Below are 18,310 nucleotides of genomic sequence, written 5' to 3'. Positions count from 1 at the left end.
GACTCACTCAGACAAGTCCCACGAGGAAACCACAGATTACTTGTTGGTCTGACCACTTTAATTTACTGACAGGAAAAAGAAAAGAAATGCCCCTAAACTGTATTGGAAGCTGTACAAAGAGCTAAGCCCCTAAGCTGACCTGAAGTGGCTTTTGTAATAGTTTCAACACAAATATAGGGTTCTACTCTTCACTGGGAGACCTGGAAAGCTGAGGCCCGGGTAGCTTCTGCGATCAGAAGACAGAGTGGGTCTCAACTAAGGACTGACTGTTCTTCAGGAATGATGGCTTCCCCAAAGCAAGGAATCTTCCAGAATGCAGAACGGATATCTTTCTTGACCCACTATCCTCTTTTCCTCCAATAGCATCTTACAGGATTTACTAGCCTTGTCAAAGTAAAGGAAAAGCATTAGCTACAGTCCACAGTGTTTTCACAGCAAGGCTCCAACAGGGAACTAGTAACTAGATGGCCAAGGTGGTCACCTTCCCTGAGACTTAGGGTATCACAGGCTCTGGAACTCTGAGGGCTGAAACACCCCCTCCTTCTTTCTCCCTGGTGACTCACTGGTTACAGCTGAAGAGCACACTAATTGGGAACCGTTTGTTTAAGTGTACACAACCCACACCACACCCACCTTCCTCACTGATGCAGCCTCAGAGCTGCAGATAAACCCCAGAGATCACAGGACTCCTTCATGGGGAACACAGCTCCTCGGCCCACCATGCTGTCTCCCTGGGCTAAAGAAGGCCAGCAAGCCCAGCACTGCCTGTACTGTCTAGGGTGCATTTAAAATATCCACTCCACACGGTACAGTAATACAAAACCACCAAGTTTATTTATGAATGAATCAAGTGTCCAGCAAGGGCAGAAGGGCTCTAAATTAGTTCCCTTTTTCTATGTGTACAAAGAGGAAGAAACTGAGAGGTGACAAGAGGGAGGAGGCATTAGAGGAAGAAAGGAAGGGAGGGAGGGAAACGAGAGAAGAGAAAGCAAGGAAAGGAAGGAAGCCTCGGGGAGCAGGCAGCTTCAGAGGTAGGGACCCGGCATCAGACCCTGGACATGGGGTGAGCACACCAGACATCACCAGGCCTCAGTTTGTTCAGCTAGGCCTGCTCCAGAGGAAGAAGTTACAGCGGGACGAGGGGTCACTGGGGGGACCTCGTGGTCTCGCACACATGTAGAAATGACGACCCAAGTTGGGTCCTGCTTTTTTCACGGTACGCATTACGCATGGCTCCCTGTGGCCTCCACAGAGGGGCATGGGTGAGGGCCCAGTCAGCGTAGACCTCCAGAAGGAGGTCCGTACTTCCTTCTCATCTTTGGCCTCTGGCACACCGTTCCTCTCTTTTACTACTGTGGCCACTGACAGCACCTCTGGAGCCTTTGAGGCGGTAAGCGTGCCCAGCAGAGGCAGGCCAGGCAGCTCCACATGAGAAGTCTGCAGAAGGTTAGAGGTGGGCTGGAAGTAACTCATCAGGTTTTTCTGGCTTCTTTTGGAGCCACCTTGACTTTTCCGAATCCTGGTTGAGCGCATACAGGCTTTGCCTGGCTGCTTCTGTGCCTGCGTTTGATGGCTGGGCTGTAGCACTGGCTGCCCCCGCACAGGTTCTTGTTCAAGAGGAACGAGGAAGCGAAGAATCTTGAGCTGGGTACCCGCAAACTCAGGGAGGAAGCGGGTGCACAGAGCTGGGCACTGTTTTGCTGGCACACAGGATACATTCAAGACAGCTCCCACAGGGCAGTGATCAGAGCCCATCACTTCCGGGAGTAGGAAGGATGTCTGGAAGGTATCTGTGACCAAGCTCCTATCTCCTAGTACATAGTCAAGTCGGGAGCCATAGTTGAGATGGCGCGCACCACTGACCACTGACCAGCAGGTGAAAGCCCTCTCCTGTTTCGGATGGAAGCGGCGGTAGCTATCCATGAAGAGCCCTATGTGGGATCCATCCTCAGGCCCCGGGTTACTGAGCAAGCCATCCATCCACTTACGCCCTGGGTCCTCTTCAAAGCACTCCTGGGGAAGGGAAAGGGAATAAAAAGCTAAAACTAGAACAGGAAGAAATGTAGACTGCTTCATTTTACAAAGAAGAAAATTTGGTTGTCCTGAAGAAGACTCCTGTTCAAGGTCATATAGCCCAGACCAGGAAGAGCTGGAATTTGGTTTCTTTTCTTTCTTCCTTCCTTTACTGATTTTTGTGTATGTGTGTTCTGCCTCTTTATATCTGGGCACCATGTGCATGCAGTACCCACAGAGGCCAGAAGAGGTCATCAGATTCTCAGCAACTGGTGTTCTGATGGCTCTGAGCTGCCATGTGGATGCTGGGAAGAAAAACCTAGGTCCTCTGCAAGAGGACGACGAAGTGCTCTTCACAGCTGAACCATCTTTCTAGCACGGACAAGCAGGAACTTTTAAATAAATCATGCTAGAAATCAAAGCCTGGGGTTGGAGAGAAGGTGCTTAAAATGTGTACAAGTCTTGCAGAGGACCTGAGTCTGATTCCAGTATCGATACAGACATCTCAAAACCAGTAACCCCGGGTCCAGAGAGTCCAATGACCCTGGCTCTATGGGCACCTGCACTTATGTGCACGCCCCCCCCAACACACAGACACATAACTTAAAATAAAAATACTTGCTTTAAAAATGTTCTGTGTGTCTCTCACTATGCTTACCTTGCATAAATGCCAAGTCTTAAGCTCCACTGTCTGCTTAATGAAAGTAGTTCCCAGAATTGCTTTTCAAAAGCTTGGGAAAAGACAACCAAGCATAGTGGCCCCATCTGTAGTTCTAGCAGGACTGCCATGAATTTCAGGCCACCCTGGACTGTATTATAAGATTGTAAGACTTGTCTCAACGAATAAACAACCAAGAAAAATGGTTGCCTCCACATGGTAGTAAACCAATATCGAACTCACAGCGATCTGCCTACCTCTGCCTCTGCCTCCTCGAGTGCTGGGATTAAAGGCCTGCACCACTACACCCGGCCCTTTTGTGGTTCTTTTAAACACCAACTAAGGAATCTTTCCATGTCCTGTTTCTGAAGCAACTCCAGGGCTGAGTTGTACTACACCAACTCCGATCATGCCGTTGATGCTGTGACATACACTTTTGCCTTCATTGATGTTTCCTAGATTATAATGCCCTCCTCAAAGCCAATGCTAGGAACCACAACCTTGCAGCCAACTTAGGTAGCCAGGAAGAGATTCTTGGTCTAAACCTTGTCTGATGTTAGGGCGTGAGACCTTCATTCCAGACTCTTCACCCGGGAACTCAGTGGCCATGCTGGCCTGGAAGCAGGTAGGCCATCTTCGCTCTCCTTCCTACCTTACATTGCCAGTCCCCAGTCTCACTCCCAGCCCTGCGGCAGAACGTTAGTAGGAGATGGTCCTCCCACCCTGCCTTCATTTCCTGGAGATTCCTCCAAACTCTGAGGCAGACCCAGCTTTCCTACTTCCTGTGGGCCCTCTCTGCCCCCTACACCTTCAAGGCCATTTCTGTTCCTTTGTGCCAACTGCTGAGATCTGTCTAGGAGCCAAGTACCCACACTGTCCTACTGTCCTGGGAAGCAGGTAGCCCATCTTCATGCTTCCTGTCCTCCATTGCAATTCTCCAGGTCCCATCCCCAAGCCTGTAACAGAGCACTTGTAGGGGATGGTCCTCCCATCTGCCTCTGTTCCCTGGGGACTCCACCAAAACTTGTGGCAGCCCTAGTTTGCCTCCTTCCTGTGGACCCTCCCCATATCCCTTCCAGTCCATCCCTTTCCTGTGTGTCAGCCTCCAAAACCTGAAAACACTTCCTACCAGAAACCTACAGTAGCTGCCCCTGGCAGGGATTCAAGTAGATGACTCCTACTGTAGTTCCTTTCCTCCATTACAACCTCATTCTCACCCTCAGCCCAGTAACAACCTGCCGACAGAGCTCCTCCTCATGCCTCAACGTGGAAACTCCAACACTTGGTTCGGACCCAGGGTCAACACAACCCATTCATGCCTGCCTTTCTGGATAATTCTTTACCTTATTGCAACCTGCTTCACAGACCCACCGACCCACCCAAATCATATCTCCCAACTCCCTGTGAACTCTACCTTTAAGTGTGAGCAGTACTCCCTTGGCTCTTTCTTGAAGTCTCTCTCAGTCTTTCCTCCCAGCCCAACACTGTTCTTCTCTGTCACCCCACTGGCCTACAGAAGCACTCTATCAAGCAACACACACACACACACACAGCCATCACACTTTCATAAGATCCAGAGAGAGCAACAGAAACCAAGGGATGGGATACCCATCCAACAAAGGAGAGACCAGAGATCAGCACCTATAACTACAATCTTACTAAATCCAGTCAGTAACAGCCAGGACAGTGTGTCTCTATCAGAATCCAGTCACTCCACTTTAGTAGACCCTGAGATTGCGATACTGAAGGACAAGACAAGGACTTCAAAATAGCTGTTATGACCTTAGAGGGTATGAATAAGTCCCTTAATGAAGTCTGTGGAAACATAAACAGTGAAATGACATAATGAATTCACTTCAAGACATGAAAGGAGAAATAAAATCACCAAAGAAAATCCAAACTGAGATAAAACTGGAAATGAAAAATGTAGGAACTCAAAAAAGAACGACAGAGGTAAGCCTCACCAGCAGAACGCACACAAGACATGGATGTGAGAATCTTGGGGCTGAAGACAAAGGAGAGGAAATGGATACATCACTCAAAGAAAAGGTTAAATCTAAAAAAATTCAGCCACAAACATCCAGGAAATCTTGGACACTAGGCACTGGAAAACTGACCACGATGCACTCAGTCCTGATAGGATTTGATGTGTTGAGGTGGTTTTGGGGTGCTCCCCTTTTCTGAGGAGTAGGGGACGGGGAAGAGAGAGGGAGGATGGGACTGTAAAGAGAGGAGGGAGAGGCACAATTGGGGTGTAAAGTGAATAACTTTAAAAAAAAGGGAATAGAAGAAGTAACACAGTTCAAAGGGACTGAAACTATTTTCAGCGTAGAAACTATTTTCAATCATAGAAGAAAAATTCCCTAACCCAAAGAAGATGCCTATCAAATTACAGGAAGCATACAGAACACCAAATAGACTGGAGTAGAAAAGAAAGTCCCCTCTACTAGATACTAATCAAAACACTAAATGTACAGAATAAAGACAGAATATTAAAAGCTGCCAAAGAAAAAGACCAAGTAACATATAAAGGCAGGCTTGTTAGAATTACCTGAGTTCTGAAGGGAGACTCTAAAAGCCAGAAGAAACTGGACAGTTACTCTACAAACTCTGAGAGATCGTAGATCCAGATTACTATTACCAGCAAAACTTCACTCACAACAGATGGAGAAAGATATTCCAAAATAAAATCAAATTTAAACAGTATATATCTACAGATCTAGTTCTGCAGATGGTGTTAAAAGGAAACCTTCAATCTCAAGAGGCTGGCTATACCCAAGAAAACACAAAGAATACATAATCCTTAACCAGTAAATCAAAATGGGAGGAAAAAAACCATACCATAGCAACAAAATCATCATTGGTAACTCTCGACATTAATGGTCCCAACTCTACAATAAAAAGACACAGACTAAAAGACTGAAAACAGGATCCATGTTTCTGCTGCACCTAGGAAGCACACTGTACCATCAAGGATAGACATCACCTCAGGGTAAAGGATTGGAAAAAGATATTCTAAGCAAATGGACCTAAGAAGCAAACAGGTATAGCTATTTTAATATCTGAGAAAAATAGACTCCAAACCAAAACTACTCAAAAGAGATAGGAAAGGATACTCATACTCAAAGGAAAAAATCACCAAGAGGACACTTCAATTCTCTACAGTGATGCCACAAACGTAAGGGCACCCAAGTTTGCAAAGGAAATCCTATAGCGAAAATCACATATTGTACCTCGCATACTGATAATAGGAATCTTCAATACCCTACTCAACAATGGGCAGTTCATCCAGAGAAAAAGTAGAGAAATACTGGACCTAAATAAAGTCATAATCAAATGGACCTAACAGATATTTAAAGAACATTTCACCCAAACACAGAAGAGTACGCCTTCTTCTCAGTACTTCACAGAACTTTTTCCAAAATTGACTGCATATATATATATAGTCTTCACAGAAAAAAAAGAAAATCGAAGTAACACCCTGGATCCTATTAGACCACAACAAATTAAAGAGCATGCATGAACTGGGCCTAGGCTCCCTGCACAGATGTAGCAGATGTGCAGCTTGGTCTTCATGTGGATCCCCCAACAACTGGAGCAGGGTCCTCTCTGACTCTGATGCCTCGCTTTGGATCCCATTCCCCTAACCAGGCTACCCTGTCTGGCCTCAGTGCGAGAGGATGCGCTTAGTTCTGCAGTGACTTAATGTGTCAGGGAGGGTTGGTACCCATGGGGAACCTCCCCCTTCTCTGAGAAGGAGAGGAGAAAATGGGGGGAGGAGTGTGTGAGATGGGACTCAGACGGGAGCTACAATCAGGATGTAAAGTGAATAAATCATTTTTTAAAAAGCTAAATAGCAACAACAATAGAAACAACAGAAAGTTTACAAACTCATGGAAACTGCACAATTCTCTATGGAATGAAAGAAAATGGGTCAAGACAGAAATCAAAAAAGAAATGAAGGACTTTCTAGAATTGGATGAAAATGAATACACAATATACGCAAACTTATGGAACACGATAAAGGTGATTTATAGGACTAAATGTTTACATAAAAAAACTGGAGAGACCTCATATTTGTAACAACAGCATACCTAGAAGCTTCAGAACAAAAAGAAATCAGACTGAAAAGGAGTAGACAGCAAGAAATAATCAAACCCAGGGCTGAAATCAATAGAAACAAACAAATAAACAAAGCAAGATAATACAAAGAATAAATAAAACAAAGAGTTGGTTCTTTGAGAAAATCAGTAAGATTGACAAACCTTATCCAAACTAACCAAAAGATGAGAGAGAAGGAAACTATATGGTAGAGGGGGAGGAAGAACGGTAGGAGTCAGAGGGGTGGAGGACATCAGAACATGGCCCACAGAGTCAACTAAGCGGGCCTCATGGGGGCTCACAGAGACTGAAGCAACAGTCACAGCCTACATGGACTGTGCTAGGTCCTCTGCAGACATACTATGGCTATTTAGCTTGGGGTTTCTCTGGGACTCCCCACAGTGGGAGGAAGGGTGTCTCTGACTCTTTTGTCCCCTCTTGGGACCCTTTTCTTCCTATCTTTGCGCAGCCTTGATATAAGGGTTTGTGCCTAGTCTTATTGCATCTCGTTATGCCGTGTTCGGTTGATATTCCTAGGGGGCCTGCTACTTTCTCAAGCGAACAGAGGAGGAGTGGATCTGGGGGAGAAGGGAAGGGAGGGGGACTAGGAGTGGAGGGAGGGGAGGCTGGGGGGAAACTGGGAAGAGTGTAGAGAAGGAGGCTGCAGTTGGGATGTTATTTTGAGAAAAGAATAAAGAAAAAGAAAAAGAAAGAAAAGGGCACATAACAACAGATACCAAGAAAATCCTAGAGGATCGTAAGAACATAAATTAATACTTGACCAAATTGGAATACATAAAAGAAATGGATAAATTTCTTGATATATACCACTTAGCAAAGTTAAATCAAGACTAGATAAACAATTGAAACAGACCCATAATCCCTAGTGAAACCCATACAAGCAGCAATTAGAAGTCTCCCAATCAAGGACTGGAGAGATGGCTCAGCAGTTAAGAGCATTCGCTGCTCTTTCAGAGGACCTGGGTTCAATCCCCAGCAGCCACATGGCAGCTCACAACTGTTCATAACTCAAGTTCGAGGGGCTCCAATTCCCTCATACAGTATACCAAATCTACTTATAAATAAGTATTTTTTAAAAGTCTCCCAACCAAAGAAAGCCCAGAGTAAAATGGATTCAGTGCAGATTTCTACCAGGTATTCAAAGAATTAATGCCAAAACTTAAATTATTCCACAGCACTGAAACAGAAGAGACACTGCCTAATTCTTTTTAAGAGTACACAGTTACCCTGACACCCAAGCCATACAAGATCCAACAAAGAAAGGGAATTACAGACCATTTTTCTTTATGAACATAGATTCGAAAATATTCAACAAAATATTTTCCTCTTTTGACAAAGGGTTTCTCTGTGTAGCCTTGGCTGTCCTGGACTCACTTTGTAGACCAGGCTGGCCTCAGACTCATAGCGATCTGCCTGCCTCTGCCTCCCAAGTGCTGGGATAAAGGTGTGTGCCACCATGCCCGGCGTAACAAAAATACTTTCAAAGCAAATCCAAGAACACATCAAATGATAATCCACCATGATCAAGTAGGATTTATCCCAGGCATGCAGGGGTGGTTCAACATATGTAAATAGATAAAATAATCCATCACATAAACAGGCTGGAAGAAAAAAACCCCACACGATCTTCTCAGTAGGGGCAGAAAAGGACACTGACAAAATTCAACATGCTTCATGATAAAAGTCCTGGAGATTAGGGATACAAGGGACGTATCTCAACATAATAAAGATAACTTAAAACAAGCTGACAGCCTTGAGAAAGTACTCTTTCTCAGACAAAGAGATAATCAGAGCATTACCACTAAAATCAAGAACAAGACAAGGCTGTCCACTCTCTCTATACTTAGTCAATACAGGACTTGAGGCCTTGGCTAGAACAATATGACAACTGAAAGAAATCAAAGGGATACAAATAGAACAGGAAGAAATCAAAGTCTCTTTATTTGCAGATGATATGATAGTATACACAAGTGACCTTAAAAATTCTACCAGGGAACTCCTACAGCTGATAAACACTTTCAGCGAAGTGGCTGGATACAAAATTAACTCATAAAAATCAGTAGCCCTCCTTTATACAAATGACAAATGGACTGAGAAAGAAACCAGGGAAACAACACCTTTCATACTAGCCTCAAATAATATAAAGTATCTAACAAAGCAAGTGAAAGACTTGATGATTAAAACTTAAAAGTCAATGAAGAAAGAAATTAAAGAAGATACCAGAAGATGGGAAGATCTCCCATGCCCATGGATCAATACGGCTAATACAGTGAAAATGGCCAACTTACCAAAAGCAATCTACATATTCAATACAGTCCCCATCAAAACATAATTCTTCATAGCAATTTGAAGGAAAAACTTCAGCTTCATATGGAAACACAAAATACCCAGGAGAGCTAAAACACTTCGGAATAACAAAAGAACCACTGGAGGTGTCACCTTTCCTGATCACACATTGTACTCCAGATCTACAGTAAGAAAAACAGCATGGCACCGGCACAAAACAGACATGTTGGTCAATGGAATAGAACTGAAGACCCTGAAAGAAAACCACACATTTACAAACATCTGATTTTTTATTAAGAAGCTAGAAATACACATAAAAAAGAGCATCTTCGGGGGCTGGAGAGATGGCTCAGAGGTTAAGAGCACTGTCTGCTCTCCTAGAGGTCCTGAGTTCAATTCCCAGGTACCACATGGTGTCTCACAGTCATCTATAATGTGATCTGATGCCCTCTACTGGCCTGCAGGTATATATGCAGGCAGAGCACTATATAGATAATAAATAAATTTAAAATAAATATATATATTTTTTTTTACAAAAAGAGCATCTTCAACTACTGGTGCTTGTCAAAATGGCTATCTGCATGTAGAAGAATGCAAATAGACAGAAAGATCCATACTTATCAGCCTTCAGAACACTCAATTCCAAATGGATAAAGGACCTCAGCATAAGGCCAGACACCCTGAATTTGATAGAAGAGAAAGCGAGGAATAGCCTTGAACTCAACGGCAGACTTTCTGAACAGAAAGCTGACAGCACAGGTACTAAGCACAACCGATAAATAGGACATCATCAAAACCATCATTTGGACGAAGTGGCAGCCTACAGAATGGCAAAAGATCTTTACTAAATGCACATCGATAGAGGGCTAATATCCAAAATATGTAAAGAACTCAAAACATTGGACATCAAGAAAATAACCCATTTAAAAAAATGGGGTACAGACCTAAGTAGAGGGTTTTCAAAAGATGAAACACAAATGGCTGAGAAACACTTAAAAGAAATGTTCAACATCCTTAGTCATCAGGGAAATGCAAATCAAAACGATTCTTTCATCTTAAGTCAGGATGGCCAAGATGAATAAAACAAGTGACAGCTCATGCTGGCAAAGTTGTGGAGTAAGGAGAACACTCATCATTGCTGGCAGGAGTGCAAATAGATCTATCTTAAGATCCAGCTACACCACACTTGGGAATATACCCGAAGTACTCTACACCCTACTATAGACACTGCTCATCTACGTTTATTCCTATTCAATTCATAACATCCATAAATTGAAACAGCCTACATGTCCATCAATTGATGAATGAATGAATATTGAAAATGTGATATACTTACACAATGGGGTATTACTCAGCTGTTCTAAAAACAAAATCATGAAATTCATAGTTAAATAGATAAAGCTAGGAAAAAGGTCACCCAGAGTGAGGTAACCCAGATCTAAAAGGACAAATATGTATGCATTCACTTATATTACTGTAAACCTTCAGTGGACATGCTACAATCTTATAACTTATAGGGTAAGGGACCAAGGGATGGAAAGATTTTCCAAGGATTGGGAAATACAATATACAGAATACAGTTAATGGTTATGGAGAGATAGGGGTAGGGGACAGCAGACCTCAAATGAGAGGATTAAATAGAAAGGGAGAGGGAAGAAGAGGACCAGAAAGAATACAGTCAGTGACAGTTAAAACTGAAGGCCACCCAGGGGGTCATATTAAATCCATTACAGTAGATGCTTATTACTATAGATACATAAATGAAAGAAATATAGAATGAGTTGCATTTAAGTGAGTTGTCGGCCAAAGGAGCCCCACGGAAACCCTCAAACAATTCAGGTAATTGAGTGCTTTCTACAAACTGGTAAGAAAGCACTATTGCCAAAGACAACACATATCTATCTTATTGAACACAGGAGAGTCAGGGTGGTGCCTGACCAGAGCCTTCACCCCTACTGAAGAGTGTTCATTGTATTGAAAGATACTCTGAACACTACCAGAGTAGGAAGGCAAAGAGCGTTTCAGCTATACACCCTTTGATAAACCATGGTGGCCTGCATTCATGGTGCGCTGGTCCAACAGTGGCACAAAAATCATAGGGGTAAGCAAGCACTCTCTGATTGGATTTAAGGTACACTCCAGGAGAAGCAACCCACGCCTGACACTACCTGGGGGGCCAAGAACCCAAGACCAAGGGAAAACCAGGTGCTAGTGCTCTGCTAAAGGAATGTAGCAACAGAATGAGTAGTAACAACATTCTGTTCCACCCATAGATCAATGCCCTGCTCAGCCTCCATTAGAGGAGCTCCCGCCTGCAGAGTATAAGAGCAAACACACAGACCAAGACCTCCAGCTGGACAATGTGAAGAGAGTAAAAGACCTTGGAATACTCAGTCCTAAACGGGGTTTCCTCATCAAGCCCTGCCCCTCAGGGCTCAGAGAGATACGAAGAGGAGGTAGATGAAAGACTGTAGGGAGGGGTGGAAAAAAGAAAGACTGTAGGAATCAAAGGGGATAGAAGACAACAAGAAAACAGTGCCTTCCACACACGCATGCACGTGAACTTACAGAGACTGGGGCAGCTTGCACAGTCCAAGGCTGATGGGGTTCAGTGGGAAATAGACCTGCGCTTCCATCAGGAACCATGAAGATATCTCTGGTAGACAACTGCTCACAAAGGAAACAAATTTCTCCAATGGAGTCTCACTGAATATGTTAACCACACTGAAGGGCAGGCCCCATGCACAGCAGCAGGTGGCCAACACAAAAGGAACATAATAGCCCTTTTTTAGATCTTTGTCTACTTTTTTTTTTAACCTTACTGGCCTTTTGCTAACATGTTATGGTTTCTGAGTTTGTGTTCTTATGTTACCTCTCTCTTTCCCTTTCTGTGTGCTTCTACTGCTTTGTTCGTTTGTTTGTTTGTTTCTCACCTGTTTTCTAAAGAAAACGAAGATGGCATAGAGTTGGATAGGTGGGGAGGAACAGAGGGTATGGGAGATTAGAGAGGGTAAACCACTATCAGAATATATTGTCTTAAAAAAACTATTTTCAATGAAACAAAAGACCTTCATTCCAGGGGATCGATGCCTGAACCACTGAGGAAAAAAAAATGAAAAGCCTGCACAGGCCTTGCTAGTTTGCCCTATCCCACTTTCAGCACTTATATCCACGCAGTGAAGTCTCCATAAAACCCCTAGGGTGGCGCACACCTTTAATCTCAGCACTCAGGAGGCAGAGGCAGGCGTCTCGCTGTGAGTTTGAGGCCAGCCTGGTCTACAAAGCAAGTCCAGGACAGCTGAGGCTAACACAGAGACCCTGTCTCGAAAAACAAAAAACAAAAACAAAAAAAACCCAAAGGACAAAGTTCAGAGCACGTCTGGACAGCTGAACACATGGAGGTGCACAGAGGTGCACGAAGACAAGCAAGGACCCATCTATATGTTGGGAGAATGGGCCACCCCAACTCCACAGGAACAGAAGCTTGGCACTTACGGCCCTTTCAGACCTTCCTCTGCATGCATTTCTCCATCTGTCTGATTATATCATTTATAATATTCTTTGTAGCTAATCATCAGACGTAAGTTACAGTGGCTGCCTGAGTACTTGCTTTGCTCTAGCAAGTTAGCTGGACACAAGGATGGGGCTGTGTGAACCTCAATTTGTACCTCAGAAGCTCCAACTGTGACTGGCTTTGAAGTGACGGTCTTGGAAAGGAGTCCCAACATATGGCCTCTGACCATGTCTGGGCCCAATATGGCAACACTGAACACCATGACAGGACAACTAGCTGATGTCCACAGCCAAAGAGCTGCTTGTCTGCTTGGAAGACAGGGGAAACCCTTGCACCTTTTGAGCTCACATGGAGCAGGCAGCTTGCTTTTCTAGCATAGCATTCCTTTCTATGAGGATGGTCAAGATGAGGATGCTCGGATACATTCCAGGGTAGTGGTTTTTGAGCTTGTGTGTATAATAAAGCCTTTCATGGGACTTTTCAAACAATCCAACACCCTGGAGCTACATGGAAGAGATTCTGATTCCATTGTTTTGGTGTCCTATTAAGGCATTGGTATGTTTGCTCTAATATACAGTTAAGGGTTCAACAATGGCATAGAAGGAATAAGAGGTTCATGTAAGAAGAGAGAAGAGAGAGGAAGGCTGCTAATTTGGGTGAAAGTGAAAAACAGCTAGGATCAAAAGAGTTTTTGTCAGCGCGTAGAGGCGTGATGTGTGTCTGGAGTGAGGAGAGTGCAGATACTGAAGGTAGAAACGGAGACAGGGCACTAACCAAGGCACCTTGAATGCCTGGTCTCGATGCTTTCTCCGCATCACAGAGGTAAGGGTGGGTTGCATCGAGGAAAGCTGTCCTCAGAATCTTTACCATGCCTGCAAAGGACTCTGCCGCCCCACCTCCTGCCACTCACCTCCCTTCCTGTGACACTCTAAAAATGATGAGAACGGATGTCCCCCACATCACGAAGGCTCTACTAACCTTCAAAGATTTAGCTATCTGACTTATGTCTTTGCTTGCCTAGGAATCCCACCCCATGTCCCTCTAGCTTCCGAGGGATGCCACCTCGCCCTCAAGACATCACTCCCAAACTGGACAATAATGTTATCTATGGCCCATTCACCTCCTGAAGGCTTAGGGGCCAGGAGCTAGATTGGACTTGTCCTCCAGCACATGGGCCAGGGCCAGGCCAAGGAAAGGTCAATACTGTCTATTGGATGAAGGACCAAATCTAAATTCTTGTAGAATAGTATTTCAGTAGGACTATATAAAAATTTTAAAAGCTTCTACACTGTGAAGGAAACAAAGTAGAGTGAAGAGACAATGACAGAAAAGATCTTCAAAATACTCATGGGACGGGGTTAGTATCCAGAGCAGATAGGGAGCTCAAACAACTGGCCAATGTGTACAGGACAAAATGCTTAACTCAATTATCAATTATCTCACTCTTGTTAGAATGGCTTTTAATCAAAGACAAGAAATACATGCGGACAAGGATATGGAGAAAGGGGAACTCTCATGCACTGATGGTGGGAATATAAGTCATCACCATCATTTTAGAAAACGCTATGGAAGTTCCTCAAAAATTTTAAAGTAAAACTACCAAGTGATCCAGAAACCCCACTATAGATATATAAGCAAAGAAATAAAATCGGAATGACAGACATCTCAACTCCTGTTCATTGCAGCATCATTTACAAGGGCCAAGATGCACAAGCAACCTACATATTCACTAATGAACAAATAAAGAAAATATAATACATATAGAGAACACAATACTATTTAGCCAGAAAGAATACATTGTTTTTTTGTCATCTGCAGCAAAATGAATGGAACATGAAGACATGAAAACAAGGCAAGGCCGGAAAGGCAGATGCCATGTGATCTCATTCATGTTTGGAAGTCTAAGGCGTTGATCTCATGGAGCAGAGTAAAATACTTGTTACCAGAGTCCAGAAAAGGTAGGAAGAAAGGGTGAATAGTTTGATATGAGAAAAAAGGCCAAGTGTTCTATAGTATAGTGATAGCTAGCAATAATTTACTATGTATTTCAAGCCAGGTAGTTTTTAAAAAGCATGAATGTTCACAGAAAAGAGAAGTGTTTGAGGGGACAAATAAGGCAATTTACCCTATCTGACTACTATACATGTCAAAATATTATGTGGTACTCTCTAAATATGTATAGTTATCACAAGTAATTTCAGAACAAAAAAATCATATATTCAAAACCAAGCACTATTTTTCCACAAACGAAGCTACCACTTGTGCCAAACTTCCAGTATTGGTGCTGGCTGGGTGAACAGAACAGGAGCCTATGGTTTAGAGGAAGCCTTACCAGACTGGCTGCATCACAGTGGTCAATGGGTCGGTGGGCTGTATTCAGGTCCCCTAGGATTATCACGTGACTGAAAAACACAATGTGGGACTGTCAACTGGACATTCAAGAACGAGGAGCCCCATATACTTTTCTCTCAGGCCCAAGAGCACAGAGAGGCTGCCCAGAGGCTTTGCCGCCAACTGCTCATAGCAGTGTGCCTCTTCTATTCTCCTGTCTTGACACATTCTGGATGCTTCTCAAACACGACACATTCTGAGCCACAAAGCCGACACGGTTCTATAGGACATGAATGCTCCAATGATCTCTACCTAATGCCTTCTTACTCATCCTTCAGAGCTGAGCTCAGACACCCCTTCCTGGAGGAAGCACCCCTTGATTACTCTAACCTGCTCCCACTTTCCTGTCTATCCTTAGAACTAGGTGTTTTACCACGCTCCCTTCATTTTGTCCTCAAAAATCTTCTTCAGGGTGGGGATTCACACAGGCATTTGACTGCAGAATACATGGAGCAGAGCTTGTAAGCCTTGAGGCTTACAGCAAGAGCCAGAAGACGTGCGCAGAGTACAAGCCTTGTCTGTGTTCATGTCACTTTACCCTGTCCTCCTGACTCTTAAGACAACAAGGCTCATTCAGGCCCCATGACAGTGTTTGAAACAAACGCAAAGACAAAATTCTATGTCCTTTCACGGAGCACGACACAGGCCAGTCCCACCAAGATGAGTTCAACCAAGCCTGGCTCCCTATGTTTACAATACCTGCCGGCTGCCAGGAGCGCCTCTGCTCGGATCTGCAGCAGGTGATAGAACCGCATCTTAAAGGTCAACCGCTCAGGCTTCCCGGGGTCCACATGGGGGCAGTACACATTGATTAGGGTCAAGGTCTTCTCCTTCCCTTCCAATGTGCTGGGGAGAAAAGAGACCCCCGACCCCCACCCCAAAGAGGTCAGTTTCAAGTCTTCCCTTTCATACCCATGCCATGCAGCTTCCAGGTAATGGTTGGTCTCGGGATGGGAAAAAAAGAGATGGGGAGAAAGCAAGTCTTGGGGATGGACTCTGGGTGAGGCAAGGAGGCCATAGTACCCAGAGCAACTGGGTGGTAATACTGCCGTTGATGATGGTAAGGAAACTAATTTGGGGCAATGAGTTCTGTACTGGCTAAGCTGCTTTTGACGAGCCTATGGTAACTAAAAAGCTGTACTCCTAGAGGGGAACGCAAGGCTCAGAAGGAAGCATGATTTCCCAGGATCACTCAGCCTAGCCAGGACTAGAGTCCAGGAAGTCAAGTTCGGGAAACTTTGCTACAGCAATTGCATACCTGTAAGAAGGACCTTATATTCTCTATGCTAAGACTAGAACTAGGAAGTGACCTGTATTAGGAAGATATGACCTATTACCGGATCTTGTGCTGTGTAAGGATGGCCCGGCCCTCACTATCCAGAAGCCGGAGTTCCTCTTGGGTGAACTCATCCATGTTTCCATAGCAACCAACATCCCCATTCAGGGTGGCAAACACACCACTCAGGCCTTCTTCAGCAGCCACTGGGGTAGCACTGTCCTTACAAAAGGTAGCCACACCTGGGGACAGAGAGAGCATTTGGAATGGCACTGGCAGCCAACACACTACTACTGTACAGCCTGTTCCACGCCAACTGTCCCCATACAAGGAAGGAATCTGGTTATAAGGAAGAGTTTTGGCTATTTTTGTTAAATATAACTTTGAAAATGTATGAACAGTCTTCCTAACTCAAGGGCCATATATGGTTCTGTGGAGTCTGAAGCAATTAACCTATACCCTGAGACTTCAAGTTCATCTAAAAAAAAGCCCCAGAATAGTGTTATAATTTATAAGAACAATAATAATGTAGCTACATGACAAATGCTAGTAAAATATTAATTATTATAACCACATACATGAAAATGTCTAAACTCTTGTAAGAGCCTACAAAGTAAGCATTGTCCTTATTTTCTATGTGAGAAGTCTGAGACACGTAGGTAAAGTAACTTTCCAGAGAACACATAGCTAGGAAGTTAACCATGCATGAACCCTAGCAGTTAAGCTCCAGAGCACACACAATTAACCATGACATCACTGTACTTCTTAGGGCCAAAAGGGTACTTTAGTACATAAATACTAGGCTTTTTTTTTTATAACCTAAGACTATGCAGCTTTAGAGTTGGAAATGAAAAGTCGGAATGTATTACCTTTTTATTAAATACCAAAACTCCTTGTCTCCACCACCAACACTAACTTAACTATCCCAGAAGACCCCACTTACCAGAATAACCACTGCGGCTGCGGCTGAAGCTGAAATAGGAGTTATAACCCTCAACAATAGCCAGGGGCTCTGTCAGTACATCTCCTGAAAAAAAAAATCAGAGGTAACTGTGGCCCCATGAAAGACTGGGATTACAGTTAGAGGCTAGCATACATCAGACCTATAGTTGGGGTGGGAGAAGTGTTTATGCTGACAAGAGCTAAAAAGATAGAAAGGTCGGAAAGGAAAATGATATTCAAATTAGATGGGGAAGCAGGGAAAGCTGAGGAGGGTGCGTCAGAGCTAAGTCTTGTGGTCTAGGGGATGAAAGGATTGGCCATTGGAAACTGGGGATCTCAAGTGAGGGTAGGAGACTGAATTAGGAATATGAGCTGGGGGTGACGGGAGAAGAAATTAAGAGGTCTAGACATGAAACAGGAATCTAGGGTTCTGATGTGGAAGAGAAAAGAGGAATTGGGGATAAGGGAAAAAAATTAAGAGCTAGTCGAGGGCAAGGATTAGGTGGGAATTAAAGGACTGAGGTGGGGGCAGGGAGGGAAAACTGAGGGTTTTGGCTTAGGAGTATGAAAGGAGAAATTTCAAGGCACCGAGTTGGGGCGATGGGTACCTGTGTAGGAGTGTTCTAACGGGGCTAAGCAGGACGGGGGGGGGGGTGTTTTAGAGGAAAGGGATCAGGACTTTCAGAAGACTCCAAGGGCAGAGTTTCTAAGTATGGGAAAAGCGAAATGAGATGGAACAGGGAGGGAAAGTTAACAGAAAACGAAAAACACGTTAGAGATCTCGGATTCTCAAGTGCTCACTGGTCACTTTGGTCTCCTGGAGACAGACGATATCAGCATCCAGCTTGTCCAAAATGCGCTGCAAGGCCGTGGGACAGTTGCTGGTTTCCTGGCATGCAAGCCCTTGCAGGGGACTCCGGATCCCATTGATGTTCCAGCTTACCACGCGTAACATTTTGGTAAACTGTGCGGTTTCCTAAAGCAAGTTTAGGCGGGGAAAAATACATCGCCGCCCGGAAATGACCTAGGTCCCGGCCTTCCTCTTGCGTTTGCGCAGGCGTTCTCACGTTTCCTCCGCCCCCTCCGACGGCAGGACGCACGCAGGGCG

General features: G+C 44.3%; 1 protein-coding gene across 2 annotated transcripts; it reads right to left on the bottom strand.

Annotated features, from left to right (window-relative positions):
• Window positions 1-807: 807 nt before the first annotated feature.
• On the bottom strand, window positions 808-18,256 carry APEX2 (apurinic/apyrimidinic endodeoxyribonuclease 2). 2 transcript variants are annotated; one of them, XM_084790215.1, is made up of 6 exons: window positions 18,004-18,256; window positions 17,204-17,287; window positions 16,322-16,502; window positions 15,684-15,830; window positions 14,926-14,995; window positions 808-2,013 (listed from the first exon to the last, which is right to left on the bottom strand). In XM_084790215.1, the coding sequence occupies exons 1-6, from the start codon at window positions 18,155-18,157 to the stop codon at window positions 1,099-1,101; spliced, it is 1,551 nt and encodes a 516-aa protein (XP_084646341.1). In that variant the 5' UTR covers window positions 18,158-18,256; the 3' UTR covers window positions 808-1,098. The 2 variants fall into 2 exon arrangements, with proteins under 2 accessions (XP_084646341.1, XP_084646342.1); XM_084790216.1 differs by lacking the exons at window positions 16,322-16,502; window positions 18,004-18,256 and having other exon boundaries at window positions 17,204-17,243.
• Window positions 18,257-18,310: the final 54 nt, after the last annotated feature.

This window comes from Acomys minous (genome assembly GCF_964271855.1).
Source record: "Acomys minous genome assembly, chromosome: 7".
Classification (NCBI taxonomy): domain Eukaryota; kingdom Metazoa; phylum Chordata; class Mammalia; order Rodentia; family Muridae; genus Acomys; species Acomys minous.
The sequence above is the reverse complement of the archived record's forward strand: the minus strand, read 5'-3'. Positions and strand labels throughout refer to the sequence as shown.

What these genes read in the sequence shown, in the direction of transcription:
- APEX2 (XM_084790215.1), bottom strand. Translation starts at nt 18,157, where the DNA reads ATGTTACGCGTGGTAAGCTGGAACATCAATGGGATCCGGAGTCCCCTG. An exon ending in GCGCTCCTGGCAGCCGGCAG is followed by an intron (nt 14,996 to 15,683) that starts GTATTGTAAACA and finishes TGTGTTTTTCAG; the next exon opens with TCACGTGATAATCCTAGGGG. An exon ending in ACTGTGATGCAGCCAGTCTG is followed by an intron (nt 2,014 to 14,925) that starts GTAAGGCTTCCT and finishes TCCCTTCCCCAG; the next exon opens with GAGTGCTTTGAAGAGGACCC.